At 50.3% G+C, this 23,199-nt stretch overlaps 1 protein-coding gene across 3 annotated transcripts in view; it reads left to right on the top strand.

The window, feature by feature from the left end:
• The first annotated feature begins 983 nt into the window (after nucleotides 1-983).
• ACSF3 (acyl-CoA synthetase family member 3) overlaps nucleotides 984-23,199 on the top strand; it is a 56,804-nt gene continuing 34,588 nt past the window's right edge. Inside the window, exons 1-6 of one of the 3 annotated variants that reach the window (XM_027646708.1) lie at nucleotides 984-1,014; nucleotides 3,707-4,429; nucleotides 5,791-5,946; nucleotides 15,552-15,706; nucleotides 16,176-16,321; nucleotides 22,075-22,187. In XM_027646708.1, the coding sequence (XP_027502509.1) occupies nucleotides 3,737-4,429; nucleotides 5,791-5,946; nucleotides 15,552-15,706; nucleotides 16,176-16,321; nucleotides 22,075-22,187 (1,263 nt within the window). In that variant the 5' untranslated portion in view covers nucleotides 984-1,014; nucleotides 3,707-3,736. Of the gene's footprint in view, nucleotides 1,015-1,046; nucleotides 1,183-3,706; nucleotides 4,430-5,790; nucleotides 5,947-15,551; nucleotides 15,707-16,175; nucleotides 16,322-22,074; nucleotides 22,188-23,199 lie in introns of those variants that run through there. The other 2 variants (XM_027646709.1, XM_027646707.1) reach the window with 2 other exon arrangements.

The raw sequence follows: 23,199 nt of genomic DNA, 5'->3' as shown, positions 1-23,199 counted from the left end.
CATAATGGGGAAAGGCTGTGCCACAGGGAAGGAGCCAGGAGATGGAGAGATGTGCAACGGGGAGCTGGGTAAGAGAGGAGACGTGCAATGAGGAGGGAGCTGTGCAATGGAGATTTGTGCTATGGAGCACTGAGAAATGGGGTGCTGTGCAATGGCACTCCTTGCAATGGGGCTCCGGGAGCTCAGCCAGAACATGCTTGTTGGCTGCATGCCCCCGCCAGGCCTGGACTCTGCCCTAGGCCAGGCTTTGCCCTAGGCTGGGCTCCGCCCTAGGCCAGGCTCCCGGCCCTGTTTCCGCTCCCACCCCGCTGTGCCTCGCGGGCTGTGGCCACAGGCCCTGGTGGAAACACACCTGGGGAGGTGGGTGGGGGTCACCCCGGCTGTGCCGCTTCACGGAACACTGCGCACAGCCGGAAAAACATGGCTCCACCGAGGAGCAGGGCTGGCAGGGGACACGCTGTGTGCCACCCGGCAACCTCTGAGCATCTCTGGGATGTCCATGCATCCACAAGGTGTCTGTGGGTATCCAGGATGTCTGTGTGTCCCCAAGATGTCTCTGTGTCCCAGGGACGTCCATTTGTCCATGGGATGTCTGTGTGTCCCACGGGTGTCTGTGTGTCTCTAAGATGTCTGTGCACCCCAGGGACTTCTCTCCACACCGTGGAGGTCCCATGAGTCCAGGTGATCCCTCATCTGTGCCAAAATACCGAAGTCCTGCGGACTGGGCATGTGGCCCCAGCACCCCCAGGCAGAGCTGCAGCTCCATGATACCACGAACACCCGCCATGACATGAGAGAACACCATGAGGACGCTCCAAGTTGCTGCAGTGACCGTCGGCTCCGCGGCGCCCCCAGCCCCGCCCCCCGTGAGCGGTTTGGGGCCCCATAAATCAGATGCGGGTTGGTGCGGTGGCGGAACGTTCGTGCGCGGAACGTTCGGACCGCCGCGCTGCGTTCGCCCGGAGCCGTCCGCGGGCGGAGCGGTCCCCCAGCGGAGCGGTCCCCCGGCGGCAGGTGAGGCCCGCGGGAGGCGGTGGGGCCGGGGCGGCCCCAAGGGGGTCCCGCAGGCTGCAGGGCCTGTGGCGGGGCCGCAGCGAGGCCGGTCCGTGCCCGCGGGACTTCGGAAATCGTGGGACGAGGGGTTTTCCTGCTGCTTCTGCTCTGGGGCGTGCCGTGAGTAGGGTGAGGGCAAAGAGCTGGAGGGGCGGGGGGGGGGGGAAATCCGGTCTGGGATCGGAAAAGAATTGGACCACTCCTTCCCGTGAGGGCGGTGAGGCTCTGGCACAGGGTATTCCGTGGATGCCCCATCCCTGGAAGTGTTCAAGGCCAGGTTGGAAGGGGCTTGGAGCAACCTGGTCTAGTGGAAGGTGCCCCTGCCCATGGCAGGGGGTGGGACTGGGTGGGCTGTAAGGTCCTTTCCAACACAAACCTTTCTAGGATTAAATATTTCTCTAGTTTTTGTTGTGAGAAGGGGAGAATATTCAGCATCTCAATCATTATTTGATACCTTTCTCATATCTCTTTCTCTAAGTTATTTTATTATTTTCCAAGAATAAAGTATTTTTTTTATCTCCTCTGTTGTAGAAAAAGCCAGGAGTTGCTTTGTATTTATGTCTATAAATGAGGAAAGGATGGAATCCTACAGGTTGGACTTTCAGTGATAGTTACATCACCAAGCCACGATCAGAGCTCGAATGATGATTATTTCCTATTATAACTCAGTTTGGAATACCTCAGAGTAACTCCATGGATCATTTTACTTCAGGGAATGCAATTTATGCCCTTTATGTTCAGAAGGTGCAGAGGGGGTTGGCACAGAGTGGACAGGGATGGATCTGCACTGTGTCGGCTTCCAGTTTGCACTGGTTTGGTTGCGCTGGGAGCTGGTGGGTGCCCTTGGCTGCTTTAAATTCCTCAGTCATAGGAGAATGGGTTTGGACCCTTCCCTTCCCAGGGGGAAGGGTTGGACCCTGCCCTTTCTTGGGGGTGACAGACCCTCCCTTCTTGGACCTTCCCTTCCAGGGGGGTTTGAACCTTCTTTTCCAAAGCAGCAGAGCCCCATCTCTGTGCTGCCATGATCTTCCCATGGGCCCTGGTAACAAACTTTGTTTCCAGGTGTGCTGTGCCAAACTTTGTAGTCCCAGTTATCCCTGAGGAATGGGAGGGGAAAGAAAACAGCCCCTGGATTTACTTCCCCCTGAGTGTCTGTAAGTCTGCACACGTAGACAAGCCCAGTTCTCTGAAGTCCGTAATGCCCAGACCTGGCTGAAGGTGCTGCTGTTTATTGCTCCATTAAATCTAGACTCATGGGAATGGGATAATGGGATTTTTTTGGAAGGAGCTGTTGTGAGGGAACAACAAACACCTGCTCTGGAGCCATACAGGGAATAGGGAGAATGCTGAGAGCAGGATCCTGGGAAACCACTGCTTCCAGTTAATGTCCTGGGTTTGGTTTAAGTTCCGAAATGTGTTGGCTCTTTATCTTTTAGTCTCTGCAGAGTAATGGAAAGATGTCACACGAATTTTGTCATGACCTGCTTTGTTTTTTTCCATCCTGGTGGCAAATGTCAGGGGTTCACACAGTCACCCCACTCTGGGTTTGAAGCCTCTCTGCTCCCCCAGATGTTTCCGCAGTAAATCACAAGTTTGTTTTGCAGAAGCAGAAATTGAGGTCAATATGCAAAAGAAAATATGAGCAGAGCCGGTGTCTGGGTGGAGAAATGCTCCGAAGGTGGAGGGGAGAGACTGTGGGGTTACGGAAAAACAAACACTTGAGCTGGGTAAAGCCCTGCTCAGCAATTCCCTGGGGAGCTGCCAGCCTAGATCCCTTTTGTTTCAGCTCCTCCCCACAGTGGGGAGCTGAGCTGGGAGGCTGTTTGAGCCGAGCTGCTCCACTAATAGGCATTTATCAAAAAAATTGTAGGAAATCAAGTTGTGATTGCTGGTGCCAAGGAAGTGTCACGGACACTCTCAGAGAGTGAGGACTTGTCATCCTTTGGCTATTTCCTCTTGTCATGGAATCTCTCTGGGGATATTTTGGTGGTAATTGGATTCTGTGCAGTAAATCCCTCTCTCTCCTGCCACAGCCCTGTTCTCTTCTCTCTGCTCCCCATTGCTGAGGGCTCTATGGAGAGGGTGCTGCTTCCTGCTGAGTTCCCAGACAGAGCTCTAGGCTGTGCAGAGGGAATTAGGATTCTTCATGGAATCATGGAATGGTTGGGGTTGGAAGAGACTGAGGGGATACCTCAGAAAAATATTAGGAAAAAATTCTTCCCTGTGAGGGTAGTGAGGCCCTGGCACAGGTTGCCCAGAGAAGCTGTGGCTGCCCCATCCCTGGGAGTGTTCAAGGCCAGGTTGGACAGGGCTTAGAGCAACCTGGTCTAGTGGAAGGTGTCCCTGCCCATGACAGGAGTGGGACTGGATGAACTTTAAGATCCCTCCCAAACCATTCCACGATTCTATGAAAACTAGGTCATAATTTAAGTTAGCTGGTTTTTAGGGATGTGGAGGCTGTGCAGGAAAGGGTCTCAGGCTCCTGTTTCATCCAGGCACTGCCCAGCGTGCCAGGGATATGACAGCCTGAAGTGGGGACATCAATAATACAGTGGATGTTATTCAAATGAAGGCTGCCACTTCTCCTTGGTGGGAATAACCCTCTGGGTAATCTCTGCACATACTTATCTGCTCCTGTAATTGCTTTCTGCAGAATCACTCCAAAACAAGTGGTGCTGGCAGGATGCTGCTCTCCCTGCTCTTCCCTCGGCTGAGCCGGCCCCTCTGGAGCCATGTCCGGGACCTGTCCTGCTCCAGATGGGGGTGGAAGAGGACTGCCTGTCCCCACAGGGGTCTGCAAACAACCTGGGCCACCTGCAGCAGTGACATCACCCCTGTCTTCACCAGGGCTTTGGCTTTCGGTGACAAAATTGCCATCATTGACCAAAACAGGGAGCACACATACAGAGACCTGCTCAGCCAGAGCCTGCACTTATCCCGGGAGATCTGTAGAGTTCTGGAGTGCTCCAGCAGGGACCTGAAGGAAGAGAGGATCTCATTTTTGTGTCCCAATGATGCCTCGTACGTGGTGGCCCAGTGGGCCTCGTGGATGAGCGGGGCCATAGCAGTGCCCCTGTACAGGAAACACCCCGTGCCAGAGCTGGAGTACGTGATCCAGGATTCCCAGAGCGCTCTGGTTATCGCAGCTGAGGAATACGTGGGGAAAATAGCCCCTATTGCTGAGAAACTGGGAATCCCAATGCTGCCGCTTCCCAAGTCCCGTAGTGATGGATCCACAGGCCATACAGCTGTGGAAGAGGGTCCCTTGACAGCCTGCTCCTCGTGGAAAGACAGAGGAGCCATGATCATCTACACCAGCGGGACAACGGGGCGGCCCAAGGGTGTCCTCAGCACCCATGAGAACGTGCAGGCTGTGGTGAGTGCTGCTCCTCCTCCAAAGTCTTGGATTTTGGAGTTGCAAACACACCTTCCCGCTATCATATTCCTGCAGGGAGCTATGAGGCTGTAACTCAGAAATCCTCAGCACCTGGAAAGTGAACAGCCAGCAGCGTTTGAGGCTCTAAACCTTGGTCTGGTGGTGTTGCTGCAGCTGCATCCCAGGGCAGGTGGACTCTCCTCCCTACTTTCCTGGAAAGCAGAAGGGATGAGACCTGTGGTAAAAAACCTGATTTCTTTGCAGTTTGCTTTTCTACACTGTGACTAGGAAAGAATCTTTTCTCCTGACTGGAATATGTCTTAGCCCAGCCCAGTGCTGTGTGAAGCCTGTGCATTATTCAGGTCTGTATCCCCAAGGCAAAAAATCCATTAGCTCTCAGAGCCAAAAGGAATTAAAAGTTTGAATGAGCCTGCTGACTACATCACCACTTGATTATCAGTGCCTGCAACTGCTAGACTCCTGCCATTAGGGAAAAAGGGCAGGGAATACAGCAGGCCTTAGGGATACCTCTGGGAGCTGACGCTGTTCTGGGCGCTCAGATACCACAGTGTCGGGCGTGGAATGAAAGCCTTGATGGATAGAGCCAGGGCTTGGCTATATTGGGCAAAGAATCTCTTCCCTTACAAATATGCTGATCATTTGGGGGTGGCCTGTGCAGTTCCCATCCTTTGTGCTGTCCTCCAGAAAGCCTTAAAGCTGCTCCCTGCACTGTGGAAGAGGATTGTGAGGGACACGACCAAATTCCACTATTCAAATGCTTTTTTATTTTTGGGTGGCTGGAAATAAGTTTTCCAGTTGCCAGCACTGGGCTCTGAAGGTCATGGTCACCCCGAAATCCCTTCAGATAATTATCTCTTCAGAGCAGAGTTTTTTGGAAGCTTGTTACATCAACATTTTTTACTAACATGAAACCTACTTTCTGTTTATCAGTGATTTTCTGGTCCTACTGTTTATCCCTTACAGATGCTAAAAACCTGGTGTCATCAGTGTCCAAACAGTCAACAGAATTCTGGGAAAATTAGTTTTTTGATTACTATTGCTGCTAAGTCTGCATGTGTAGCAGCAGACTGATATTTTTGTAGGCCCTGCTTAAAATCACTGTTGACTATTTCTCAGCAACAAGGAAGGGCTTTGCTGATATATAAAGATGTAAAAGGTGTTTCTCTTCTGTTCTGCTGTTGTGGTTGGAATTTTGCTCGTGCTGATCCTAAAGGAAAGATTCTGTGCCCAGGCAGGTCTGGGATTCCTGCCGGCAGCCATGCCCAGGGATTTGGGGTTTGGATACCTCAGGAGAATCCTTCCTCCTGCCCTAACGCTGTGTTGTTTGTTTTGTTCTGCAGACCACAGGGCTGGTTGAAAAATGGGAGTGGAAGAAGGAGGATGTCATTCTGCACGTGCTGCCTTTGCATCATGTCCACGGGGTGATCAATAAGCTCCTGTGTCCTCTGTGGGTGGGAGCGACGTGCATCATGTTCCCGGAATTCAACGCACAGATGGTGAGCCTGGAGGGATTGAGCCTTGCCTTTGAAATTCAGCAGCAGGACCCCGTGCATTGTAATTAGAGCAACTCTGGAAATAAGTTCTTTAAGAATTCCAGTTCTTTAAGAATTCCACACTGGCTGTGTGTGGTTCACAGCGCTCAGTCCGGGGTAAATGCTGTTCCAGAGGCTGCAGCTTGTTTAAGCGTGACGTACTTAACATTGCTCCTCCTCGTGGGGCTGGGGGTCTCTGACTGCTGGTGGGCCCTTCCACGGACCCTAACTCTGGGTGCAAATGCTCTTGGTGGGTTCTTAATGTTTTTAGTGCCAGGAAAGGTGGACATGCTGGATTTTTCTCTTGGGTGCTGCTTGTAGGCTTTTTTGATACCTTGCATTTCACAGAATCACAGAATCAGTCAGGTTGGAAAAGATCTCCAAGATCGAGTCCAGTCTGTGAGCAGTCACCACCTTGTCAACTGGACCAGAGCACTGAATGCCATATCCAGTTGTTTCTTGAACACCTTCAGGGATGGTGATTCCCTGGGCAGCCCATTCCAAATTTTTCCCTTCCAATCCTGTATCCATAGTGTTTTATATGACATTACATGACAGAACACAGCCTTTAGAGTTTCTTGCAGCTCAGGTAAGAGAAATACTGGTTCTTCTCACTCGCATGGAAACATTGCTCTTCCTCTGTGGAGAAACAAGTGTTAAGAGAGCTGTTGATTTGGACTCAGTGATATGAGAGAGAGTCTGCAAATCCAGACCTTCTTGCAGCTTTTAGGAAAGGTGGCAGGAGGGAAACCTTACCTGAATGATGCATTTATAATGTTGTTTTGTAGCTGAGCCAGGAAACACCAGTCCCAGTGTTCTGCTTCTCCTTTGTTCTGTGCAGCAGTGGCAGGTAAACAATGTAAAGAGAGGATGAAAAGGGACTAGAAACAGGGCAAGCACCAGGAAGATGGAAAAGGTTCTCCAGTTCCCAGCTCCTGGGGTCCAGCACCATTCATCCACATCTCCCAGTGTCGTGGATGGTGTCTGCAGTGTCACTGTTAAGGGATAATTGGGTTTTCAGGTGGTGCTGCCTCCTTGTAGCAGAAGGGAGATGTGTGGTGTCACTGCAGAATTCCGTGGGAGAGTGAAAGGAGCCTGTCAAGCCTGTGCTGTGTAACTAAACAGGCTTTTCTACCTGTTTGTGTTTGTCCGTACACTTGTGACACTGGAAGGACAAAGTGCACAGTTGTGGGATACACCTGGAAGCCTCTGGCAGTGCTGCTGCCACGTGAGGGTGAGCCCTGGCTCTGATCTGAATGATGGCAGGACTGGGGAAGTTCTTCAGTGCTTATTTCTGCTTCTCAGAGAAGCAAACACAGAAAATGGGCACTTCCTTCCTTGTGTCAAGATGGCTCTGACACCTAAACACTGATCCTTTGGGGTGGAACAGCTCCAGAATCCCAGAGGGGCAGCTCTGCACTCGAATTTCAAGAGTAAATTGGTAGGATGCTGCAGTAGAAGGCAGCAGGAAGGTCCCCTGGCAGCTGTAACCAGTTCTCTCTCCTTGATGGATGCTGCCAAATTGTCCTCCCCTGACCTGAGGGTGTGACCCCAAAAGCTCAGGGTGCGGCAGGGGTGTGCTGGAGCTGGGAGCATGGCCAGTGCTGGGAGGCAGAGCCAGTGCTGGGATCCTGGAACCAAAGCCTCTGGAGGGCGCGTTGCTCCACGTCCTGTGCCACCGGTGATTGATGGTCCCTCGTCCCCTGGTGTTTTTCTCTGCTCTGCAAATCAATGAGCTGACGTTGAGGGATGGGTTCAGGATGGGGGAGCGGGACACCCCTCCTGCCTTCCCTGATCCAGGCTCTCCCCAGGCATGTCCAAGAGCATGTGGGGATAGTGCCGGTGGCGGCTGCTTGACCCTGGAGCTTGAACTTGGGCTGGGAGGTTGGGGTGCTGTTCTGGGGCCTCTCAGGTGCACTGGGGCTCTGAAGGACGTCATTTGCTTTTCTATTTTTTGTATTCCCTTTATTTTTCCGAGGGCCTCCCCTGGGAGCTGCAAGCGGTTTGATCGACACTACAAAGCGAGCACAGGAGGGTAAATAAGGCTTTCTTGTGGAGTTTAATGCAAGCTGCCTTTCAGTTCCACTCTATTTTCACCAGCTGTTTACAAAATGCCCTTTGCTACTGAAATCAGCTTTCAGCAAAGCAGCAGTGGAGGATTTTGCCAAAGGAGCCCAAGTTTTGCCGTGTGCTTTTTTTCCTTCGCTGCACCTTGAGAAAGCAGCCAATTATAGTGTGATATAAAGAAACTCGACTGGCAGCTAAAACACTTGACAGGCTGATCAAAACAAGGCGAGGAACTTACTCTCAACCTGCTGCAGACATATTTAGCCTTGAGTGATACTGGCAAAGGTTCAAGAGAAACCGCAGCAGCACGCCCGATGTGTGTTTGGTTTCTAATCACTAACACTTCATTATACAAAATAAATACTTTATTATTACAGTGTTTATTAAATTACATAATTTGCGGCATGCCTCATAGTCGTGGATGCAGATGGCAGTCTGGGTTTGGTGGTGGGAATAATGCTCTTTTTTTTTTTTTTCCTGAGAAGACAGTTCCAGCCCCAGACCAAGGCTTGCTTGTCGTTCCCTGCAGTGCAGTGTTAGGAGGTGGCAGCTTTCAGACCTTTCCGTCTGTTTTTGGGAGCTGGCCAAGGAAAGGTGAAAAATCAGGACTGTGGAGTAGCCCCAGTGTCCTGACCAACATCTTCTCCCTCACTAAAGCAGCATCTGATGTCTGTGGCTGCACACAAGCTACTGCTGAGGCCACTAGGACTTGTTAAATTGTACTGAGGTGCCTCAAGCGTGAAAGTTGCTGCATAAAATCAGATTCTTTTTATTAAATGAGGACATCCATTACTCTGCACCAGCTACTGTACATGTTATAATTCACTTTATAGCACCATCTGTTAAGACTGTCTTGCTTAAGCTTTTTGTAGCATCTTTTTATTGCAAGTTATTAAAAAATATGGCTGCATCTATTAATCATTTATTAATAAAGGGTTTATAAATGGACCCTTACTTTCCAGAATTAGTCGACTTGTACGTGACATGCAAAGTCCTCTGGTGCTTGTACTCTGTGGGGTGGAGTGTCTTCACAGGGAGCCCTTCTCTGCCTGGGGGCCGTGGGAGCAGCATCCACTGTGCCTGTCTGTGCTTCTGGGCTTGGAAATGGCAGGGATGGTTGAGAGGGAGAGTTTTCAGCACTGCTGTGGGCATGGAGCAGGCAGGAGAACAGCAGTGAGCCTGGCAGTGTGTTCCTCCCAGCAGCTGTGTGGGGCACAGCTGGCTGTGTTATAATTATTTTAGTGTTTTTCAAGGGTGAGAACTGGGAGGGCAGAAACCTCCTCTGGAGCCAGAGCAAGCTGCAGCCTCAGCATCACTACACAATCCTCCCACCATAACCTGCTTCCAAGCTGAGTTTACTTCTCCAGCTGTGCTGTTCCTGTTTGCATTCCTCAGCTGCTGCTGACCCTATCCCAGGTGCCAGCATTTTGCTTGTGCAGGAGGAGACATTTAAAAAATGGTATTTTTATGCAGGTTTTGTGCAGTCTGGTGGCCAGAGGAGAAGAGATTAATGCTTCCATTAAGGGAGAACTGCAAAGTGAGCCTTCTCCTACTGGGCAGCAGAGAAAGCCTGTGACCAAGTGCTTTTTGGAGGCTTCTGGGCTTGCACCAAGCACTCACTAGAGCATCCATTTCCAGGGACTCCCTTTCTGCAGCAGTTCAGGCTGCTGAGGCTGAGCACTCCCTGTGTGGTGACTGTAGCTCCATGGAAATGTCAGTGAGTCTGGAGAGATGGAGTGAGAAGCCGTGTGCCCTCCATGCAGCTGCTCTTGCTGTGACAGTCACACATTGACGTCCCCATTCCAGACCAGGACCTGGCTGTGCCAGGTACCCTATAGACAGGAGCATTTTGAAGCAAGTCATGAGGTCAGTGTCTGCTTTGCAGGATCCTCTGCTGAGGCTTTTGGCCGAAGAGGATCCATTTTGAGTTTGAACAACAGGAACAGCTTATCTTTGCCTTGAACCATCCCTGCTCTCGCCTTAAGGGAAAGATGTTCTAATAGCAAAAGGCTCCCTGTCAGCTTTGCATTGATAAACACAAGATCAGATTCCGGGAGGTCTTCCAGTCTTTTGTGCCGAGTGGGAAATAAAAGTATTCAAAAACCTGAAAGAAAAAGCTTGCTCTGATGAGTGATGGGAGAAGCTTATGGAAATCTCCACTCCAGTGACCCAGTTGTAGCGTGTGCTGCCCGCTCGGCTCTGCTGGGCAGGTTTCAAGCTGTGATGTTCTGCCTGTGCAGTGACAGCCCTGGCTGTGCCCTGCAAACCCTTCCATGATAAATATGCCAAGATGCAGATTTACTGCCCTACAGTTGCAAAGAGCTGCTGTTTTGGTGCCAGCCTCACTGTGTGTGTGACTTAAGGTGCCCCCGAGGATCAAACCCTCTAAAAACCATACCCTGTTTTACAATGTCGCATGCACAGCCATCAAAATCATCTTATTTAGACCCTTCTTTCTAGGGAACTAGGACTGCTGAGTGCCCAAAGGTGGTGTGTGATTTGGGAGAAGCTTGCCCTGACATGCTGTGGGTGTACTGTCACCTGTGGCACCTTTTCCCGGTGGTGGGAGGGAGCTGCAGACCCGGCACTCGTTGAGGTTGTGTGTGAGGTGTTGCTCCAGGGTCGCTACTGCATCGTATGTGGTCACAGCCCTGACTTCCCAAAGGCCAGGAGAGCCTGTGCTACCTCTGGGAGCAAACTTTGTCCTTGACTCTGCTGTTATCTGTGTGAGCCAGGCTGGGCTGATTCTTTGTACCTTGGCTGGGCTGCATGGGGAGATCCAGGGCTTGGCAGCAGTGGTTGCCTCTGGGAAGGAGGAACGTGTACCACACTGAGCCTCTCCCCTGGATCTGTCACTTCTGCAAACATCACTCTGGGCAGCTCTTTTAGTTTATTTTTAAAAGAAAAGCAAATCCAATCCAAGCACAGGCGTCTGAGCTCCAATAACCAAATGTGCTGGGGATTGTGGCTCCCATCCAATTTCAGCTGGAGAAAGGCTGGAAGTCTTTTCATCCATTAATGGGAGGCTTCAGAGGAGTAATTTTATTTCAGACTCAAAGAGGAGTTGGTGGAGGGAGGAGCAGGTCACTAGTGAATGGCTTATGTTTGATCACTTCTCACAGACCTGGCTTTAAAAAGTTAGAGGTTTTCTTCCCATCTCCCCAGATCTGCCGTCTGTCCTCAGCATCTGTTCCTAAGTAATGGCTTTTGATGTGTGTGGGGAAATACAAAAAATGGAACCAGAGCCTGTCATATTTACTTATATTTCCAGGTCCCAGGGAAAGCACTTGCTCCTTTCTGTATGCCTCCAGCATAGGAAGGGTTTAAAAGCTTCAGCCTGGAATGCAGAGGGGCCATCAAACTGCGCTGATGAATAAATGATTAAAACCAGAGTCACACAGAGCGTGAACAGTTTGGGGTTATAACAAACATGAGACAAAGCCACCGAGGGCCCAATTTCCCTTTGAAGAGAAGAGTGTTTCTCTCTTTCTGCATATTGCTCGTGAAGTGTCGGCTGCTCAGTCCTTGGGAGTGAGCAGAGCTCCCCTTGGTGCTCTCTCATCTCATGTCATGCCCGTGTGCTTTTTGGGGATAAATTGCTGCCGAATTTGTGAGTGTGGTCCTGCCGTCCCTTTGCTGCTGCTGTTGAGTTACAGGAGCTTCCCACCCTCGATGTTTGGCACAGGGTCTCCCCAGATGAGCAGCTGCTTTGGCTACAGCCTTGTTGTGCCTGTTGCTCTCACAGACACTGGAAAACACGGTCAGCCCTTTTCCTTGCTGGTGCTTCCCACATGGCAGTAGTCAATGCAAAACACAGACCCATCTCCCTGAGCAAAAGAGAAGTAAAGGGATGAGTTAACCTTGCATTAGGGGGATTGTTACTTTTGAAAAGGTTGAGAAAAATTCAATAACAACTGAAAATGGTACAATAATTTTATAGGAGAGAGGAGCTGTTGTGTCTGTCAATAGAGGCAACAGCACATTATCCATTTGTGGGCTGATGGAAAAATCCATGCTGGTATTTGCTTCCTTTTCAGCTCACAGTTCTTCTGATTTTGGGAATCTTGTATCAGGGAAAATCTTACATGATTTAGGATGCAAATGATTTTTCCACCATCTCTTCTTTTTTTGCATGAGAAGATGCCCAGGTGTTGGTGAGTTTGTTGTTTCTTCCTAGCTCATGTCTTTGCATGTCTCCCTCTGTAAAAGGAAATAATGATTGCCTTTTCTCCTCTGTGCTCACATCTCTTCCTTCAGGTGATCTTAGCAGGTCTGGGGGCTGGTTGAGAAGGTTGTTCTGTGGAATGACCATCCCTTGGAGCAGCTTGTATGTTCCTTCACCCTCATTCACCATCTGCATGCTGGGAAAAATACGTGGGAAAAATCTTCCAGCTGTGTCTCGCTGTGGCTGGTTTGTACCCACTGGTGTCATTTTCTCCTTTTTTTTCCACGTAGTGATGGCAAAATCCCACTGGCCAGACCATGATATGCTTTTGAGCAGTAGGAAGGGGGGAAAATCAGGAATGTCATGCTGACAGGAAGGCTCTTGGGAACATTAGGTCTCCCATTTCTCTGCTGGCACAAGCAACCCTGTCCTGTAAGCATTCGCTGCTGTTATTCCTGATGGGAAGCTGTTCCCACTCTTGCTTCTTGCAGTGAGAAACTTTTTGTTTCTAGCCCTTGGTTATCTTAAAAGGAGTCTTGATCCTGAGCATATTCCATTGGAAGGCTGCTGCTTCCCTTGGTGCAGAACCCAGCAGCCCTGGCATGAGGTGCCACGTTTGCCTCCTGAATCCAGGGCTTTTAAAAGCATTTGGAGGCCTGAGGTGTCAGGTGAGCAAAATAAAACAGAATGATGGGCTGCCAATATCCTTACCACAGGGAATTGATGTGGTGTCAGTGACATGTGGGAGAACAGAGGGGGAGATGGATTGTGCTGCTCCAAGCCTGATGCTGTCGGAGGATGCCGGGTGTTGGAAGGACAAAGTGGCCTCTTGCTACAAGCCTGTCCAAGCCCTGGAATTGATTGATTAGTCCCAGGTAAAGAGGCTTTCCCAGATTCTTCTCTCAGAGCGTGAAGTTAAAGTTATAACCCAGGAATAGCTGTTCCAGCTGGCTGGGCAGTGACGAGCCCTCTGGCCAGCTCGGGCTCTGTGGAGTGTTTAGAGCTGCCAGCTTTGTACCACAGCTCGGGGCTTAGTCCTGTTAAACACATGAGAAGGATCCAGATTTGGCTGAGTGGGAGCAGAGCAGGTGGGGAGTTTGGCTGTCAGCAGATCACCCCGGCAGCTGGTGGCACAAATCCAAAGGCAGCTGCTTATCCTCAGGAAGGGGCTGTTGCTGGGGCAAGTCAGACTGACATGGAAAAAGCTGCTCCTGTGGCTGGAGTGGCAGGAGAAGGGTTTTATCTAGAGCAGGAGTTCAGCAGGCGCAGCGGTTCAGGGAGTTCTGGGGTGCAAGAGAGACTTGCTCTGTTTAGAGTGATAGTGTTGTTTTTTTTCAAATCCAAAATCATATAAAAATAACTCTGCTGCATGGCCAGACTGGAAATCTCCCTGTGTTCCCCACAGCTGCTCAGGACTTGGGAAGACAAAAAAAATCACCCAGCAAGGATTGAACAACCCTGAGCATCTGTCTCCCTTCGATCCCTTCAACACAGTCCTGATCCCTGCTTGCCATGACATGTCTCTCCCTGCCCACAGCAATGGCTCTTGGGAACACCAGGCTGAGGAGAGCAGGTCCATTCAGCCCTGGCTTTGGAGATTGCAGCCCTTCTCCATTCTGCTGCCTTGAATGGGAAAAATATTGGGAGGCTGAAGAGAAAAAGAGGATGGGAGGCATATGATAGGGATTAGATCCCTCTAAATGCAATTTTGCATATTCCAGCTTGGGTTTTGGGGATCATGCTGGTAGGTGGGGTTTCTGCAGGGAGTGATATATCCCCTCTCTGAACGTATCACCCATCAGTCCAGGAAGTCACATTCCAACTCTGCCTTCCTTGATGTCCAGGGGATCTTGCAGTGCTTGTGTCCCACCTCCCAAGGTGTCCAGGGGATTTCCACCTTATGCATTCCTCTCTCCCCATCACACCTCTGGGCTGGGAGGCAGCATGAACTCTCTCCTGTTGGATGGGACAGTGCCTTTGTGAATGTGTCCTGCTCTATTAAGAATAACACCATGGTGGTGGTGAGTTTTTTTTAGGAACTGATTGTTCTGGAGCAGTGGAGTGCAAGACATGGGGGGAGGCGGCACCAGTGCAGCCAAGTAGAAAGTAATGAAATGGAGCCTGAGCGAGCAGGATGGAGGGGAAGGGGCAGAGTGACAGCATGAAGGAGAATCTGTGGTTCACCTTCAATCAATCCCTGCCTTGCCGGGGTTCTCGCAGGCGCCCATGTGCACCTGAGCGTGCGCGGGCAGGAGCAGAGGCAGCGCCCTGTCAGGAGCTGTTAGGAAATACATTTGTCACCAGCGGGGCAGGGACCGGAGCGAGGGGAAGGAGGCGGCCGTCAGCGGGGCCTCTGATTTATTGATGGCTTTGGATCGCTCCTGTCTTGGGAAGAGCTCGCCTAGGGGGATGAGTGGCAAGGTGTGGAAGGAGTGAGCCCAAGTGTGGTATTTGTGGCTCCTGCACCTTATTAACTGCTCCCAGGGGCTGCTCATCCCAGAGAGGGTCTTCATCCATGTCCCAGCAGAGCTGGATGGTGGAATTTGCCCCCATTAATAGTTCCCCCAGGTTAGCAGGAGTTGCAGCTGAAAAATATCTGTCCCATGGGGACCTGGTTTAGTGGTGCTGGGTTAACAGTTGGACTTAATGATCTAAGAGGTCTTTTCCAACCTTACTGATTCTATGACTGTTCCTCTCAGGAAGAGTTTCATTGGTGTATTTGCCCTCCTGGCCAGCTGCTTTCTCCTGCTGCCACTGGTTTACCTGTGGATTCTGGTGGCTTCTCTGAGCTCGCTGAGGACATGTCTCTCTGCACCCACTCTATTTTCATGGAGTCTCACTCCCACTTCCAGTGTGTGATCTTCCTCTTGCAGACTCTGCTATCTGTCTTCAAAGCTTTTCTCCCTCAGAAGTTTGAGCCCCTGGACTCCTACCTGTGTATTGTGTTCTTCAAACGTGGCTTAGTGTCTTTCCAAAGAAGAGCTCCCATGCTTTGGAAAGCTGATGGCTTTGTGTAGCCTTTGGAGAACTGTGCATGATAAGGGAATTAACTGGTTCTACCACAAGCTTTTGTCTTCAAGAGCAAATTCTTGGCTGTAATGTGACAGCACTAAAAATGCCATTTCCATCATCTTGTGAGTGTGACAGTGGGTAGGTGATCCACTGGTGAGATAAGAGATGAACATTGTGCTTTGGGCAATAAGGGCGTGATGAAGGTTGGGAACTTGTTCTGGACGTGGATGAGGTGCACACAACAGGCTTCCAGCTGTTTGTACTTCCCAGAAGTCTTAGATAACACAGGTGCATTTTTATCCATGTAGGTTCCCTTCCTTTCTAGGTTTGGAAGAGGCTGCTGAGCTCTGAAGCTCCCCGTATCAGTGTCTTCATGGCAGTGCCCACCATCTATGCCAAGCTGATGGAATATTACGACAAGCATTTCTCCCAGCCACAAGTCCAGGATTTCGTGCGGGCCTTTTGCCAGGAGAACATCAGGTGGGAGAGCAATGCCCCTGTGGGGAGGGGCTGCTGGTGCCTGGGTGTCCCTACCATGGATCCTCCAGGTTTTCCTTTTAGCACCAGCTCTTTCAGTGCTGGTTGTTGTGCCTTAGTGTCTCTTTGACAAGAACAAGGGTGACATTATTTAATTATGAGCCACTCTTGCATGGTAAAGCCAGAAGGGGCTCGTTTTCTGTGTCACCCTGTGTAACACATGGCTGAGGACTTTGTCCTGCAGCCCAAGCTTGTATTCCAGGACCTGTTTTAGGAGACTGTCCTGTCTTAACTTAAACCCCATATCAGACAGAACATGTGAGGAACATCTTTGATACCGGTTAAAAGGCTTTTGGGGTTTCTGTCTTAAGGTTTTATGTAGGAGCAGACTTTATGTGACCCTGTTAGGCTGCAAATTCCCTGAAGCAAAGGAAATCTTGGATACTCTCTTACCTGGTCTTTCCCTGTGCAGGTTAATGGTGTCAGGCTCAGCAGCTCTGCCCGTGCCTGTCCTGGAGAAGTGGAAGAGCATCACTGGGCACACCTTGCTGGAGAGGTATGGGATGACTGAGATTGGGATGGCGCTTTCTAACCCTTTGCATGGAGTCCGTGTCCCAGGTAGGAGTCTCCAGAGGGTGCCCACTCACTGTTTGGAGGTGTGCTAGGAAGTGGTTGTGGGTTTTCTCTGCACAGAGCATATACATGAGTGAGGAGCAGGCTACAAGGATGCTCATGGGGGAATTGGCCTTGGGAAGCCAGGACATGTATGTTTGGGAAGTGGCTGGTTGTTCCTTGGGATCAAAGCTGTGTGTGCAGAGCTCACAGTGGTGCCCACTGGCCTGGGCAGCCAGGTTGGCAGAGTCCATATTGGTGCTTTATTGCTTCCAAAATCATAGTGAATTGAAGCACTGGGACTGTTTCTTCAGCTCCCGCTCCCTGGAGCTGTATTTCTGTGTGGTGTCACACAGGATTCTCCACACAGCAGTGCTTGTCCAACCCATCAGTGCTGAACACTTAAAATAGGATGTCTGCTCACTCTTATTTTAGAGCCTGTTTCTTGCCTCTTAAGGAATTAGAATTGTCACACTTTGGTGTACTCTCTGGTCCTGTTCTCTCCTTGTCCTCCCCCCCTTCTCTTAGCTACACTTTGTGACTCCTCTTGATATCTGTACTTCATGTAACCTAGAAATAAATTGATCTGAACATTACAAATATAAAATGCCCCCACCCTCCCCTGGTTGGAGCATGGCCATCTGTGTGCTAAGCACCCACCCCATGCCACCTGCCTCCCCACACACTGTCTGTGCAGGCATGGCACCATATGCAGCCTTTTGGGGGGCGTGGGGGGCTGTCCTGGGTGTCACAGATTCCCACAGCACCTCAATCCCATGGGATGCAGAAACTGGACCTTGCAGGATTCACACAGGGAAAAGGGAAGCCACAACTCCCCCTCACTGACTCCTCAACCTAAGAACAGCTTGAAATACAAACTCTATTTTACTTTTGCAGAGTAACTCGCATTCCCCCACTCCATCTCAGGCAGTTTTCTCTCCCTCCAGAAGCTCCATCCCTGCAGGCAGGAAGGGAAGCAGACAGGGAAACAAAATTCCCACCTGCATTAGCTTGGACTGTGAGCCCTGCACTGCAGGGTGGCGGTGCAGAGATCATTCCAGTGTCCCTGTGGCCTGGTTATATTTGCTTTTTATTGATCTTCAGGAGGGGAAATAAGTGGAGGCTCAAGAAATTTCCCAGGGATTAAAAAAGATGGGAAATAAGACTGGCAAGACAGAAGTTGGCACCCAGACAGGCGGCTCCTGCCCCAGAGCTGGGTGGCTGTGTTCCTGAGACATCATCCCTGAGGATATTGGGGTCTGCAGGGGACCTGGGGTTAAATCCTCTCATGCAGCCAGAGCAGAGGGGCGGGGGACTGTCACTCCAGCCCTATGCAGAGGCTCCTGTGGCCCCGAGAGGAAAGAGAAGCATCTCGTAAAGGTGTGGATCAGCAAGAGACCGTACAGAGAGGAGGCTATAATTGAATAGGCTTGATTAATTTATTTCAGGCAGTGTCAGCTGGGAAGCAGATGGGTGAAGCTGAGGCATAATTTACTGGAGCTGTGAAAAAGCTTTTGATCTAGTGCCCTGTTAGAGGCTGGGCTGGGAGGTCACCACGTACCACAGAGCATCCAAGTCAAATGTGATGATAGGCTGGGAACAGAGGACATTTGTCAGAGGATTTCTCCTGGAGTGGAAGCAGCACATGCCCTTCTCTACTGCTTTGACCTGTTGGAGAGGGTCCAGAGGAGGCCACCAAGATAATTAGAGGGATGGTGCACCTCTCCTATGAGGAAAGGCTTAGAGAATTGGGATTGTTCAACCTGGAGAACAGAAGCTTTGGCATGACCTAATTGTGGCCTTCCAGTGCCTGAAGGGAGCATGCAAGGAACATGGACAGAGACTATTTACAAGGGGCTGGAGTGACAGGACAAGGAGGAATGGCTTCAAACTGAGAGTAGGTTTAGATTAGATATTGGGGAAAATTTCTTCCCTGTGAGGGTGGTGAGGCCCTGTCACAGGTTGCCCAGAGAAGCTGTGGCTCCCCACCCCTGGAAGTGTCCAAAGCCGGGTTGGACAGGGCTTGGAGCAACCTGATCTAGTGGAAGGTGTCCCTGCCCATGGCAGGGGGTGGAACGAGTTGAGCTTTAAGGTCCCTTCCAACCCAAACCATTCTATGATTCTTGAGCCTCTGAGCAGAGATCCTGGGGCTTCCCTTGCCCGCTTCCACCTGCTTGGTGTGGCTGGGGAAGGGTCAAGTCCTCAAACCCTACTCATCCTGCTGATGTCCCCACTGGTGTCACTAGCAGCATGGCACTTCACCCACAGCACAGGTCTGAAGGGGCATGAAGGAGAATGTGGGGGCTTTAATTTTCGGAAGAAACAAAGATGAAAGATTTGAAAGATAAATGTTTGCTTGTATATGGTTAAAACCCTGCTTAAAATGCCTCTGTTTTCACCAGCTCTCATTCTAATCCCCCCTGGTGCTGTTACTGTGAAGGGAGATGAATAATTCATGGCCGGAGAATGCCTCACTGGGCCTAATCACCACTTTAATTGGAGGTTTAGATCAGAGGCAGCTAATAGCTCCTACAGCGGGGACTCCGTGTATTGTTGACAGTGAGATCGTTGAGTGCCTTATCGTTGGCCTGTTTCAATTCTCCCAGGACACCGAGGCACATAACAGCACCGAGGTACCCAGATACCGAAGGACACAGACCACGGGGCCAATTAAATTTATCTGGGAAGAGCTGACAACTTTTTTAAACAGAGGAGAACTGGTGAAAGAATAATAGTGTCACTCCTTCCTGCCCGGAGCCCGGCTAGTGCCACCTGCGCCGACACCGCGGGCATGGTGCCAGCAGCTCCTAACAGTCAGAAGCCTGCAAATTGGAGAGAGCTGGAGGGAGCAAGAGGGGAAGGAGCAGGGATTTCTCCCCAGTTTCCACTCAGGATTATGTCTAGGGACAAAAGGAAGCCAGTGCTAAGTGTTGACACCCTGCTGATCACCCCCGATTGTGGTCACGCTGAAGCTAGGACATCCAATGCTGTTCCTTTGGGAATGGGCTCAACCTTCTCTTGACCTGTTGGAGTTGGCACAGTGTGTATTTTGATGTGGTGGGTGAGCCTGGGAAGCTCTAGTCATTGTTTTTACATGAATTTTATTAGTACTGTCAGGTTTGTGTAGTTCTAATCAATGATATGAGCTTTTCAGCCTTTACAGATGTTGAATTCCAAGTTTGTAATTTTTCCTAAATACCAGAAAACCTTTTCCAGACCCAATATAAGGAAGCAGCTCTCCACCAGGGACTTGTTTTACATGTAGATTTTTGCTTTAGCCAAGTAGGAAACAAATTGGTGGAGCTGTATCTGTAACTGTGATCTGAAAACACTGTGTGGGTAACACGTCACTTCTCCATGGCTTAGATTTGCCAGCACTGTGCTGAGCTTTGGTGTTTCCTTCTCAAAGACTAATCCTTGAGTCTTGCTGCCTATGAATTGCTCCATGACATTTCCATGCTGAAGTCAGCAGCTTTCATCCTGGGAAGAAGGATCTTCCAAGAAAGGCATCCAGCTGATCTTGATTTGAAAAATTCCAAGTCTGTGAGAGCCCATGGCAATTCCTTCTCTGGTTTATGCTCCCTCCGTGAGCTTTCCAGGACAGACTTTGTAGTGTCTGCCCACTGTTAGGTGCCACGTTTTGTGAGCAGGTAGAAGTCTGTTCACCCAAGGCATTTTTCACCCTGGAGAAACCGTTCCCATAGAAGTCTAGAAGGCGGATTCAACAAGCTTCCATGCAACACTGATCGTGTTTTCCATGACTTGTTGTCTGCTTTGAGGTCTCTTGGAGTCTCTCGTAGCAGGTTTCAAATACATATGGTGTGATTTTTGGGGCTGGCCTGTGCAGAGCCAGGAGTTGGACTTGATGATCCTTGTAGGCCCCTTCCGACTCAACTATTCTGTGATTCTCTGATTCCATAAATACCTCAACATGGCACCTCAGGGCACTTCTGGCTCATGGCTCCCTCTTCACCCTGCTGCAACCCTCTGTCTCAGGCTTTTGGCAGTGTCTGGCCAGGAGATGGGAGCAGCCCACGCAATGCTGGTGGTGAGAGAAGGAAGGACCTGACTGTGTCTTGGCTGACCTGAATGCCGGAGGCAGTTCCGAGCAGAGCAGACACGGATCACAGAGCTGCCACGTCGCTTTCTGTTTATTTCTTGCCAGATTTGCTAATTGTTCGGGTAGTTTTGCTGCAATAAAATCTCACTCCCTCATAGCCCATCTGCTCTTGGCTCATCCTGCAGGGATGCCATAAATCTGGGCTACGACGACATATCTATTTCCATGGCAACTGACCAATGTAGCAAACAGAATCATGATGTCACGGATAGCAGATCTCCAGGGCTTGAAGAGGAGAATGAGACCAGGATAAGGAAAGTGTCACTTGAACCCAAATGCCTGAAATAGAGGTGACAAGGGGAAGACAGCACTGAGCTCCAGGTCCTGCACACCCTGCTGTAGGGACTTCTCAAGGTGAAGCTGATCCTGGCAGACTTGGAAAGCACCAACTGGAGAAAAATTGATCATCTTCAGGGAGAAAAATTGGTCATCTCTTCAAATAAAAAGCACACTTACCGGTTCTAGAATCATAGAATCCCAGAATGGTTTAGGTATCACCATCCAGTAGCACCCCCTGCCATGGGCAAAGACACCTTCCACTAGACCAGGTTGCTCCAAGTCCCATCCAACCCTTGAACAATTGCAGGGATGGGACAGCCACAACTTCTCTAGGCAACCTGACAGGGTAGAATTTCTTCCCACTATCCCATCTAACCCTGCCCTCCTTCAGCTTAAGGCCATCCTCCCTTTTCCTGTCACTCTGTGCCCTTGTGAAAAGTCCTTCTCAAATTTTCCAGTCCTCGTGAGCCAGAGGTTTCTGTGAGCTGTTGTCCCTCTCCCTGCTCACAGGGGGTGAAGGTCGCAGGCCTCATTTTGCCACAAGAGCCGTCTTGTGCCACTGAGATGCCGAGCGAGCCCTGCTGAGCCAGCAGATGCCCACAGCTCCTGGTTGCTGCTGAGCCCATCAGACAGGTCACAGGAACAAAGCTGCCCTTTCTGCTGAGCTTTGAGGTGCTCCCCAGGAAGAGCAAGCCCTAAACCAGGGGGTGGGAATGCTGCAGGTTGGTCACAAAACCATCTTGGAGCTCAATAGCCGACAGTGTGTCAGCTTCCCTGGCTTTGAAAATTGAAACCTGTGGAAGAATGGTGTGGTTTTGATCCCTGCTTTTCTCCTGTGATGTTTTCTATACAGTGTATTGATGTCTCCTAAAACTGAGATAATCCCTTGCAATTCTCACACTGTTAAGCCTTTGCCTCCCCTGTCAGGTTCAGACTGTAGAGGAGCCACCGGAGTAATCACTGTGCTCTTTCTTTTCACAGCTTTGTGTAGGTTTCATGGTGCTTTTTTTTAAAAAAAAAAAAAAAAAGAAACAGCTTCATTACTGAGCTACGAAGCTGTGCTGAAGTCTTCAAAGACTGGCCAAGAGAGACTGTTCAGGGCTGGAGACACATTTGTTTTCCGAGGCATTTCCAGCACTGCCTGCTCAGCGAACAACAGCATATTGCACCGTCGTGACATTTGCATGCAGACACACGATGTGATCGAAGCCTTCCTGAAGGGTAACCCCCTGCTAGGAAGTTCTTTAGTGCCAGCACAGTCTGCAGATGCCATTGATAGACGAGCAGCTGCTCTTTCGCATCCTTGATTTTGTGATTTCCCAGAGGCTGTCCACTGTTCCCACCTTGTTTCCCTCTGTAGGTTCCGTGGGCACCCCTCTCCCAGGGGTGGAAGTGCGCGTTGCCACCGAGACCTTGAAGAATGGGGCTCGTTCCTACACCATCCACGCTCAGGGGGATGAGAACAGCACACAGGTAGTACTCAGCCATGTTTGTTTCACTTTGAAAAGGTCTTCACTCATGGAAGGTTTTCTCCTTCCCAGCCCTCTGAAACCTCGAGGACTGAGGCTTCCACTGCTGTAATTCCCAGGGAGTCAATTATGCTATTTAAAGGGTTTTGTATTCTTTTTCTGGGTTACTGTAGCCATGGTACTTTATGGACTGAACAAGTACTGACCACTGAATCATAGAATCATGGAATGGTTTGGGTTGGGAGGGACTTTTCAAGGTCATCTGGTTCCACTCCCCTGCCATGAGCAGGGATACCCTTCCGCTAGCCCAGGTTGCTCCAAGCCCCGTCCAGCCTGACCTCGAACACTTCCAAGGATAGGGCAGCCACAGCTTCTCTGGACAACCTATTCCTGTCCCTCACCACTCTCCCAGGGAAGAATTTCTTCCCAATATCTCATCTAAATCTCTTTCAGTGCGAAGACCTGGTCTAGTGGGATGTCCCTGCCTGTGGAATGAGATGAGCTTTAAGGTTCCTCCCAGCCCAAACCATTCTGCGATTCTGTGATTGGTGGCCTTGGGGATTGCATTCATTTTGAAACAGCACTGGGGGAAACCCATCAGGTTTCCATGAAAATCCAGCTCCATGCTGAGCTCCAGCTGCCGCATGATGTCTGCACCTGCAGTTCTGGTATCAGAAGTTGGATATCTGGGATTGGGATACATGATCTACCCCCATCCTAAATATCTGACTGCAGAAGCAGCCCAGCCCAGGGCTGGTCCAGGCTGTCCTGCTACCTCAGTCCTTTCTCTTACCACACAAATAGCTGAACAAGGTCTGCATTCCTGCCACATTCCCTCATTGTGGGTGCAGGTCGTGTCACTCCGTCAGATCAATCCCCAGGTGATGTCCAGGCTCGGCTGAGCAGATAAATGTGTGTGTGAGAGAAATTACAGCCGTGTGGCTGTGTGGGTGGGAGACAGGCAGGCGTGAGATTCAACCTGAAATACGTGGCTTCACTCATTCCTCTGGGGAAAT

Source organism: Corapipo altera, unplaced genomic scaffold (assembly GCF_003945725.1).
Source record: "Corapipo altera isolate COAL_440 unplaced genomic scaffold, ASM394572v1 62, whole genome shotgun sequence".
Taxonomy (NCBI): Eukaryota; Metazoa; Chordata; class Aves; order Passeriformes; family Pipridae; genus Corapipo; species Corapipo altera.
This window is presented reverse-complemented; position numbering and strand designations above follow the sequence as displayed.